Here is an 11,564-nt window from a genome sequence, read left to right on the forward strand (position 1 = left end):
AAACTCTGTTATCTATATACCAACAGACAGGGAATAGGCGGCTGTAGGTCAGGAGGTAGAGCGGGTCGTCGACTAATCTCTTTGGATAAAAGAGGTCGGTGGTTCGATTCCCGCCTCCCCCAGTCTGCATGTCGAAGTGTCCTTGGGCAAGATATTGAACCCCAAATTGCTCCTGATGGTGTGCCAGCACCCTGCGTGGCAGCTTGCCGCCTTCGGTGTATGAATGGGTGAATGTACCTACTGATTGTAAAGCACTTTGGATAAAAGCGCTATATAAAAATACAGGCCATTTACCATTTACCAATAGGCAGGTTAAGTGAATGAAGGGCATACTCAATGACCACCATTGCAGGCTTTAAAGTCTTGTGATTGGATGGGCATATAGGCAAGAAGTGGGTGGGCCTAGGCCCAGCCAGGCCCACCCATAGCTATGCCCCTTTAAGGAGGTGTTATTGCCATCATCAGGACCATCTGATCTGCTCACTTGCTCATCACCATGAAGCTGAAGCTGATCCTGACTCTGGCTCTCATCTGGACCGTCTTCGACACCGGTAACTCTGCTCAATTTGATTTCATGGTTTTTCAGAACTGTTTCCTGAATTTACTTTGGCTTAATTATCATCATGTAAAATGAGAGAGCCTGGGTTGTGCATTTTCCCCTCATAAAGAAATAAAAAATAACTATATTCTGACACATGAAAGAAATAGCTATTTTCTAAAATAAATGTGATTTTGTGTGTGTGATTTTAGGCTGCATAAGAAAATTAGGCTGCTATTAGTATTGATTTATTTAATTGACTAATTTACATCAATACAACTTAAAATGTGCACATGCACTTTTAGAAATTGTATCAGAATTTGTGTTTTTCTATGTATCCCAGAATGGGTGAAGGATTATCTGACCGTGGCTGTTGATGTTGATTTCGAGATGCATGGATGTTTTTTCATGCTGATATAATTTCAGAGGAAATGGTGTTGAGTGCACAACATGTGACAGTTGTCACAAGTTGTCAAGTGGTATTTCATCACTAATGAATTTAGCTTCCAATCAAATTTAGAGAAGCTGGAAAATACACCAAAGAGTTCAAAGTGTCACAACATTATACCCAGGTATAGTTCACCTCTACGTTTCTCATTTCTGAGGAAAATTAAATTCTATACTCTCCAAGGCCTGTTATTGCTTTGAATAGGTTTTGACCACACATCAGAATCCACTCAATTATTGACCGTGAGCAACTCTGACAGCTTCATGTCTCCTACTCTGCTCTATTTCAGTTCCCGCTGCCGCAAAAGTAAAAAAGTGTTATCACTGCATGACAGAGGGCTGCAAAGACACAGAAAAAACGTGTCCAGACAATGTGAACTACTGCTATACTGGGACAGGTGAGTCCCATGTTGCAGATGGAGGCTGCACAAAGATTGTGCAATTGCCAGGACTGGTTATATTAATGCTGCCTTCTATTTTAAACTTCATGAGATCTCTAAAATTAGCTAATCAAATACAATAAAATGTTATTAATATGGGGGGAATCTCTCTTTCATCTAGGGACTCACGGACAGAAGGAATATCGGTTCGCTGGCTGTGGGCCCCCCGGTGAAGAGCTGGTGTGTGATGGTGTGAAAAGCCAAGTGGTCGAGGGTCATACAGTCACAGGAAGGTGCTGTGAAACTGATTTGTGTAACTCTGCCTGAAACTGAGTGTGTTCCCTCTGCTGTTTGCATTCTTGTGTAGCCTTACTTTCATCTGTTAGAACAGCGCAGGAGGGCACACTCACCAATACAGGCACGCGCACGCGCACACACACACACACACACACACACACACACACACACACACACACACACACACACACACACAAGCGAGGGTGGAAGTAACTTATTAGTGCTTGCTTCAACAGCTACTTCATTCTTATTTACGCTGGACAGTTTTTAGGCACTTACTGTATTGCACCATTTACTGTATCAACATCAGTGTTGGGCAAGTTACTTTCAAAATGTAATATACTACATATTACTAGTTACTTTCATTTGAAAGTAATAAGTTACTTTACAATATTACTGTCTGTGTAGAGTAACTTGTTACTTATTACATTACTTTTGCATTACTTTCACTAAAATAACTGCAGTTGCAGAATGACATTGCCGCCCCGGAACATCCGGAAAAATAATTTAAACCGTCTCGAAATCAGTGTAAACTGTCCAAAATTCTAAATGTTATCCTTTTGCTTTGTTATTGTCATCTATAGTGGTTATTTGCATAAAAACACACAATTTGATTAGGAAATGATTGTATCCTTTTTTCGTATGTGCTCAATTTGTAACTTGTGCTACTTGACAAAGTAACTGGTATAATATTGCTCAAATCATATTGGTAAAAAGTTATATTACTGAGTTACTGCTAAACGTAAGATATTACATGTTACTTTTGTAATGAGTTACCCCCCCAACAGTGATCAACATCGGTCAAAAATTAAAATGTTCAGCATATAAAGGAATAGTTTGTGATTGATACTTATAAGTTCAGACCAATGTGATTATTTGGCCCAGAGATGACTGGCAGAGTGTACAGAGACCAGAGCAGGTGGGACTGTTTCTCACTGACCAGAGTTCCCAGCAGAGATATCTCTATAAGGCTGCTGTTGATTTTAAGTTTTTTTTTCATGTGCAGGAATGTTTGTTTTTGTAGCTACTAGGTGTGTTTCAGTGTTGCTGATCAGTTGCTGCCACAGTCTGTTGCCACAACAATATATTTCAGAGGGGTTCAGATGTTTTTATTATAATTTCATAACATAACCATTCAGAATACTAAAGATATCAGATAATTATGAAGTTTTCTTGGGAAAAGGATTGCATCACATAATATTTCCAGAACTATTTTGTTGTTGTTGAAAAGATGATTACCTGTAACTCACATCTAAAAACTATAACATTGACTCTTGAAATAATTCACAATGAAATGAGTCACACTGAAATCCAGTGACCTGGAACATAGAATCTATTTTATTTCAATCATGAGAGACCGGTCGGTAAGGTTTAACAAGGGACTTTATTTAGCAAGTGGCGTGCATGGCAAGTACTTTGGCGTATGACTCCATTGTAAGATGGTGCTCCTCTTTAGGCGGGAGGGGGCGGCATCTATTTGGGCTAGAGAGAATCCCCCACGGGATTCTCCAGGAGTCAAGACTCGGTGGTGGTGGACTGGGGAGGTGGGTGGGGTGAAATGATGGCTTCAGAGGATGGTTTCAGGGGGAATGAACAGCCACGATGCCGGCTGCTGCTGTGATCCGCCAGAGTGGGGGGTGACGTAGACCCCTTGCTATATATACTAGGGCCTGACGTCATGAACTGAGGGCAACTGATGTCATGCCTGACGTCACGCTAGGGCTTGACTGACGTCACGGGCTGATCAGGTAATACAGATATGACGACCTCTCTCTCAGCTTGAAATTTGGTATGGAAACCTCACGACAGAAGGGTGTAGTTTCATAATTTAAACGAGGAAGTGTATAGAACTTTTCACTCATCTCAAGTTTTCTCAAATGTGCCTTCATCAATGTGCACAGTACATCACTGTTGTGATATACGACCAATCCTCTTGCTGTATTTCAATATGGAGATCTTTCCACAGTAATAGTGACAAACACTTCTTTCAATTCTAACACTGCAACTGAGCCATTAGTCCCTTGGATTGAAAACGGCCCTGCAGAGATTATTTTGTAGCATCAAAAAAGTAATACGATTCAGCACAGAAAAGGACAACTAGAATATAAAAACTAAAAATGTAAAATCATTGAATCTGGCGTGGGATCTCAGTTGCCCATCACGCCCTGTCCTGTCTATACTGTATCTCTAATGTACAACAGAAGCACACCTGCTATTTAAAGCCAGGGTTGGGCAACAAAATTGCATTGCTAACCCGTTAATCCTGCTTCATGGTGAGACACAGGCCCCAGGTCTTCAAACGGGACCAAAACAGAAACTCCAAATAAAAGAACTGATTCTGGAAAACGTTTCATAATATACTGTAAAGCACTGCAACACTTTTTAAACACTGCTACTCTGTGCTACTTTGGTATGGACATTCATGTGCCTCTTCAGGTTGGACCTGCCTGTGAAGCCTTTTCCACAGACACTACATCTTAATGGCCTCTCCCCTGTATGGGTCCTCATGTGTTCCATCAGGTAGGTTTTTAGAGCGAAAGCTTTCCCACAAGTGCTGCACTTATACGGCTTTTCCCCTGTGTGAGTTCTGGTGTGAAATTTCAAAGTTGTCCGCAGAAAAGACATAGGGCTCTATCTTCCGACAGGCGATATCCCCTAATAGCGATTGCGCACCTGTTTGCGAGTGCCTTACGGAAGATAGCACTCTGCCTTGCGCCGTCTGCCAGGTGTTCTGCTGAATTTTGCTCCCCCAGCATTAAAAAAAAGCACCCCCAGCTCACGGGAGCATACTTGTAATGATTTTTAAAGAAATATACATTACTGTTGGAGCCAATATGGGTGCTTTTTGATTTGGGTTTTTACTTGGGTGTTATTATTATACCACACCACTAGAGGGCAGTAAGATATTGGTGATGGGTTACATCACACACAATCAGGTAACAAACAGGTGTGTAGGCTCAGTGTGTTTGGAATGCAGAGATGAAATGGTTCTTACCGCAATCACTGGGTGATAGAACAGAATTAACTGAATTACATGGCACAAAAATATAGAATTAACAATGCACAAATACTAACACTTCGAGAAACTGTTAGGATGATGTCATCATTCCTACTGTGATGTCATAGATCACTGATGATGTCACAGACGGTGATGATGTCATGATTCATAAGTGTCTAAATCATGCCTCTCGGATGGTCTCACTGATGATGTCATAACACAAGGTGATGTCATATTCGGGATCTATAAATGTTCAGTTCTGCAAGTCCTCTGCAGTTGTTCATAGACTAGATTCATCTCGCGACAACACTCTGCCACAGTTCCCAACCTTCGAACCTCGCAGACTCAGCTATCAAGTGCTTCAGCGTTCCTAGTTATCGAGACTTCAGTTACCAAGTTTGTCTTGGCCATCAACTATCCGCACGTAAATCCACCAGTCTCACAGCATAGCATGCCTGACAGAAACTACATTCGGAGACAGCAAGACGGAGGAAGCAAGTGACAATAACAACTAAAGGTATGCGCGTCAAGGACACATTTTAGCGTTTCATTCACCACCGTGGCTTTTTGGCAAAGGGCTAATTAGTCACTACAAAAAGTAAGAACCTATCTCAAGAGGACAACGTAATGTTTGATTGTTTTTTGTTTACGTTGAGGACATCATTGGATTGTCTTTTGTTAAATACATTGAGGACATCGTGGGATTGATTCAGATGGGACAATTTCACTGGAGATCATCAGTGCATGGATGAAAGCAGAGAGAAGACATTCATACCGGTTGGTGTATCTTTTCCATAACGCTACCCGTAGTTGGAGGAAACAGTATTGGGCTGTGTTGTAAGATTGAACTGAGGGGATGCAATGCGATAATATAAACTGATGATAACGTTTGATTGGCGAGTCGGTGCGGGCTTTTGTTTTTGCATTTTAAATGCTTAATTTTGCATGGAGGAATGAATCCCAATTTCTAAAAAATTACTGACAAAAACAATGGATTCCCTAATATCAGCGAGGCATCGGAGCCAGTCCATGACGCTGATGTTAAAGAAAAAAGGGTAACTAAACTGACTCCTAAGGGTTTGGAAATGTTTGTTGAAGATGTTCAAAGAAAGAGAAAAGCAAGCTTAAATAAAGCAAAACAATTGAGAAAACAAATCGAGACTCTTATGCAAACAAATGACAAAGTGTCTGAAATACAAAGGAATTTGAAACATTTTATGACACTTTGCGATGATGCTGTTGAAAAACACAATAAATTGATTGATTTACCACTTCCTGAAGATGAGTGCATAAGTCAAGAGGACTGGTTTAAAGCAAAGATGGGTGTAAATGCAGAGTTTGTTCGCAATGTGAAACAATGGCTGTTTGATAATGGCCATCTGTATGAGCCTGAGATCTCCCCCCCCCCCCCCCCCCCCCCCCCCCGCCGATTTTTTATCCCATTTTATCCCCCATTAGTGCTCATTTGATTTCTCAATCCTGGTTGCTACTCCATCCTCTGCCGATCTGGGGAGAGCCGAGACTGGCTCCATGCTTCCTCCGAGACATGGGCAGTCAGTCAGCCGCTTCTTTTCACCTGACAGAGGAAGCTTCACCGGTAGGACATAGCACGTGGGAGGTTCACGCTATTATTATATTATATTATATTATTATATTATTATATCCGCTATTCCCTTAACGACCAGAGGAGGAACCACATTAGCGACCAGGATATTGCATGTTTTTGTGAAGGGGGTTCCTATATGAAGGAAACCCCCGGGAGGCACGCGGAGAACATGCAAACTCCACACAGAAAGGCCCTTTTTGCCGACCCCACCCGGGCGGTGGGCACTCGAGGACATGCGGACGGGCACGCATTCCTTCAGCGTTCACCTCGTCCCCAGGTGGGAATTGAACCCGCGACCTTCGAGCTGTGAGGCGATAGTGCTTACCACTGCAACACCGTACCTCCCTGAGCCTGAGATTATTGTGCAACCAGAAGATAGTATTTCAAATATTTCATTGAAAACCAAGGTTTCAAAAACGTCTTCAACTACTTCTTCAGCCTGTCGTAAAGCTCAAGCAGAAAAGGCTGGTTTGCTTGAACGAGCTGCTGCACTAGATGCTAAACATGCATTGGAGGTTGAAGAGGAAAACATAAAAAGAAGAAAGGAGAGGTTACAGCTGGACACCGAAATAGCAGCTACCAATGCAAGGTTGGAGGTTTTGGAAGGAAGTGTTGTGTCTAGTCGTGCTAAAAGCAAGAGTGATGGCATGAGCTCATATCTTGACCTGTATGAAATGCAGCAATCTGAGGCTGCAGTGCACCAAATGCTGAATTGAAAGAAATCAAGGCTACACCATTGCAAGCCCAGGAAGAGAAGAAAACGACTCAACCTACAAGGACAGTGTCACATACACAGGTTGTGCGACCAAAGGAATCAAGACCATACCAGGAGCAAGGCCAATATGAACTAAGAAATATTGACAGGTCTCATAGACGTCCAGTTTATTCACTTGGAGCAAGCGATGTCATGTTTCATCCTCCCAATAGGCCAACTTTGCAACCAAGGGCCACAACGGACCAACATCAAAATAGATTTCAAGATCAAGGGCGTAATGATTTAGTTTTGCCATCTACTCAAGATAATCGCAACATCCACAGCTTATTAAATAAGCAGAATGAAATCACATCATTATTAGTTCAACAACAGACAGCTGCCTTGTTACCACAAAGAGATATCCCAGTGTTTAATGGTAATCCCCTGGAATATGGAACATTTATTAAAGCCTTTGAACATTCTATTGAAAGGAAAACGAACAACAGCCAGGACTGTTTATACTTCCTGGAACAATTCACTACAGGACAACCCAAGGCGCTTGTGAAAAGTTGCCAATACCTGAGTCCAAATCAAGGTTACCAAAGGGCCAAATTACTGTTAAAGAAACATTTTGGCAATGAAAGTAAAATAGCTACAGCCTACATGGAAAAGGCTTATGCTTGGCCTGTAATATAAGCCAGAAGATGTAAGTGCTTTACAGTCTTACGCTTTCTTTTTGAGAGAATGCTGTACTGCCCTCGAGGATATAGCCAGTATGGATGAAATTAGCACCACATCCAACATGCGGCAAATAATGATGAAGCTGCCGTACAGGCTTCGAGAACGGTGGAGAGCTACAGCCTGCGAGCTACAGTACATGAACAAAATGGCTACAGAGTTAAATTTCCAGACCTGGTTAATTTAATTGAAAAGCGAGTACAAATATTGTCAGATCCTTTGTTTGGAGATATTCAGGACTCAAGAGTTGATACTGTCAAAAGGAATTTAAAAATTAAAAGTCAAAAGTATAAGGGAGGCAGTTTTGCTACTGTAGCAGCTGTTAATACTGCAATGGAATCAGAACAACTGCAAGAAAGTAGTGTTACACCTGGCAATTCCAAGAAAATCTGTTTATGGTGTCAAGGAGCACACCCACTGGGGGAGTGCAACAAATTAAAGAAGAAGATGCACAATGAGAAGATAGCCTTTCTAAAGGAGAAAGGAGCCTGCTTTGGATGTTTGAAGGTAGGACACATGAGCAAAGACTGTAAAGGACGGCTCATTTGCAATGTGTGCAATTCAAAGCACCCAAGCATTCTTCATATTCAGTTTAAAGAAAAGGAAAGGAAAACAGGACAGGACCAGGAAGTGCCGGTGAGCAGTGCTCTCATTGGGGTCAGCTCGCCATTCCGAAGTGTCGGCATTCCGATCATTGACTTCTATGCTTTCGGAGAGGCGGCCCTTTTTATCTCCAAAAAATGTTTTGCAGAGAGGTTAGGTTTAGGGTTTAGGGTTAGGTTCTTTCGCAATGGCGAGACAGATCTCAATTTTGTCGGAATGCCGGTATTACGGAGTGCCGACATTTCGGAATGCCGAGGTGTCCCCGCTCTCATTACTATGGAATCGTGTGGTCCTACAGGGGCCGGAGAAGAGGATAACAATGTCCTTTCCATTGTGCCTGTACAGGTAAAGTCACAAAAGGGTGATAACATGGTGCAGACATATGCTTTCCTGGACCCAGGAAGTACAGCTACCTTTTGTACTGATAATTTGTTGAAACAGTTGAACTTGACAGGAACCTGTAAGGAGATATTACTTCGCACAATGGGGCAAACCAAAGTTGTGACTTGTAATGCATTCAAAGGATTGGAAATATACAAGCTGGATGGTGATCCATTTCTTCATCTCCCAGAAGTCATAACACAAAGGACAATGCCTGTGTCTAAAAGCAATTAGTTCCTAAACAGGATGAAATATGGAAATGGCCGTACTTGGACAAAATCCAAATCAAGGAAATCAACGCCGACGTGGATCTATTGATCGGTACCAATGCTCCACATCTCATGGAACCTCTGGAGGTTATCAAAAGGGGAAGATCATAAATACTCACCCTGACAAGAGAGGATTCGTGCGGTCAGTAAGGTTGAAGACCAAGAATGGGCAGCTAGACAGACCAATCACCAAGATCTGTCTGCTGCAAGAAGCTGCAGAGTGCCCAGATGGCACATCTGCTTAACAAAGAAACAAAGACTAAAGAAATCACTTTAGTATTGGCTCCTTAGAATTTTGTTTTTGTTTTGGTAATTGTTTATCACAATTAAGGGCCAATATGGGTGCTTTTTGATTTGGGTTTTTACTTGGGTGTTATTATTATACCACACCACTAGAGGGCAGTAAGATATTGGTGATGGGTTACATCACACACAATCAGGTAACAAATACGCACAGGTGTGTAGGCTCAGTGTGTTTGGAATGCAGAGATGAAATGGTTCTTACCGCAATCACTGGGTGATAGAACAGAATTAACCGAATTACATGGCACAAAAATATAGAATTAACAATGCACAAATACTAACACTTCGAGAAACTACATTCGAAGACAGCAAGCCGGAGGAAGCAAGTGACAATAACAACTAAAGGTATGCGCGTCAAGGACACATTTTAGCATTTCATTCACCACCGTGGCTTTTTGGCAAAGGGCTAATTAGTCACTACAATTACATTACATTATTTGGCAGACGCTTTTATCCAAAGCGACTTACAATAACACATTTTTGTCAGCAATAGAACAATCAACTATGCAACACAGTCTATGTCAACTACAACTTCTGTAAGAAATAATGGTACAAGTTTAGTTTAGGTTAGTTTAGATTTTATTTTATTTTATTTATTTATTTTATTTATTTTTTATTTTTTGACAGAGAAAGAAGTTAGTTCAAGAAGGGCCCAGATGGAGCCTGAAAAGGTGAGTCTAGTCTTTTCCAAAAGATCGGCAGTGATTCGGCCGTCGTGACCGAAGGTGGTAGCTTGTTCCACCGCTGGTGGAGGAGCGGAGGGAACGGTGAGAGCTTTGGAGCCTGACCATAGATTGTAAGTACAGAGGGGCTGTCTGGTGTACTGCCCTGTAGGCCAGAACCTTAATTTCATGCGTGCCGAGATGGGATGCCAGTGAAGGTCCAGGAAGAGGGGAGTGACATGAGAGAATTTGGGTTGGTTGAATACCAGACGGGCTGCAGCGTTCTGGATGAGCTGAAGCGGACGGATGGCTGTAGCCGGTAGGTAGCCCAGCCAGAAGAACATTGCAGTAGTCCAGGCGAGAGATGACAAGTGCCTGGACCAGGAGTTGTGTCGCTTCCCTTGTGAGAAACGGATGGATTTTGTGGATGTTGTACAGGGAGAACCTACAGGAGCGGGCAGTTGCTGCGATGTAGGCTGAGTTGGACAGCTGATTGTCAAGGATCACTCCAAGGTTCTTAGCTGTTTGAGAGGGAAACACAGTAGTGTTGTCAATGGAGATGGAGAGGTCGGTGAGGGGACAGTCTTTCCCGGGGAGGAAGAGTAGCTTGGTCTTACCAAGATTCAGCTTGAGATGGTGGGCAGACATCCAAGCACTAATGTCTTTGAGGCATGCAGCGATACGTGCCTCGATGTGGGTGTCTGAGGGGGTCAAAGAGAGGTAGAGCTGAGTGTCGTCAGTATAGCAGTGATAAGAGAAGCCATGCGATGAGATCACATGGCCAAGAGATCTGGGCCCGTATTTATCAAGCATCTCAGAGTACCATTTTAGTCCTAAGTGCTGAGAATTTGTGAAATTTAGTCCTACTCTCACACTTAAGAATAAAAGCTTTTTATCAACCTTCTTAAGACTAGGAAACACTCCTACTCCCCCAGCTATTTAGGAGGTCTCAGGAGGTGTCCTAAGTGGTTAGGAGTTGCCAGCAGGGCAATGTTGACATCATGGCATTCAGGAGACAGAGACGTGCGCGAATCTTCTCCACTAAGTACAGCGTGTCATCCTCCCTCCAATTCGGCTTTCTTTTGGATTCCATGTTTGCTCATCATACAGCCTATAGAACCTGGCTATATAGGGTAGTCAATTGACAGCACACCAGTTTCGAGTCAGTTGTGGGATTAGGTAAATTGGGTGGATTAGGAAACATTTAGCCTATTCTTGAGTCATTTTCAATGTAGGCTATCTTGTATTATTTTGTTGATAATTTCTTCTGAAATTATTGGTGAATATATGCTAGACTCCCATTGTGCATTTCACTGTTGAATCATCTCTATTTAGGATATCCGTGCATAAGGGATTCCATTCAGCGATTGGCCATTCCTGTGTACTTGGAATTGCGTCATCAACATTTCCCTTTACGGCACACACACCTGTCGTAAATCAGCTCTGAGATTGACACTTAGGATTCAGTCCTACACCTCGCTGAAAGAGGGAGTGAGATGCATAATAACTGACTTTTAAGTGCAGCTTTTGGCTGGGAATTGTTTTGCTCATAAGTGTACTCTTCGCAGTGTTCTTAGGAGTAATTCTAGGAAGCTTGATAAATACGGGCCCTGATATAGAGAAGGAATAGCAAGGGGCCCAGGACTGA

General features: G+C 42.5%; 1 protein-coding gene across 1 annotated transcript; it reads left to right on the plus strand.

The window, feature by feature from the left end:
- Positions 1 to 448: 448 nt before the first annotated feature.
- LOC310783081 (uncharacterized protein) lies at positions 449 to 2,984 on the plus strand. The gene is made up of 3 exons (XM_083643869.1): positions 449 to 551; positions 1,276 to 1,383; positions 1,547 to 2,984. Exons 1-3 carry the CDS (start codon positions 497 to 499, stop codon positions 1,690 to 1,692), a joined length of 309 nt encoding a protein of 102 aa, XP_083499995.1. The 5' UTR covers positions 449 to 496; the 3' UTR covers positions 1,693 to 2,984.
- Positions 2,985 to 11,564: the final 8,580 nt, after the last annotated feature.

This window comes from Poromitra crassiceps (assembly GCF_964638095.1).
Source record: "Poromitra crassiceps genome assembly, chromosome: 10".
NCBI lineage: Eukaryota > Metazoa > Chordata > Actinopteri > Beryciformes > Melamphaidae > Poromitra > Poromitra crassiceps.

What these genes read in the sequence shown, in the direction of transcription:
- LOC310783081 (XM_083643869.1), top strand. Translation starts at nt 497, where the DNA reads ATGAAGCTGAAGCTGATCCTGACTCTGGCTCTCATCTGGACCGTCTTC. An exon ending in CTGGACCGTCTTCGACACCG is followed by an intron (nt 552 to 1,275) that starts GTAACTCTGCTC and finishes GCTCTATTTCAG; the next exon opens with TTCCCGCTGCCGCAAAAGTA. An exon ending in CTACTGCTATACTGGGACAG is followed by an intron (nt 1,384 to 1,546) that starts GTGAGTCCCATG and finishes TCTTTCATCTAG; the next exon opens with GGACTCACGGACAGAAGGAA.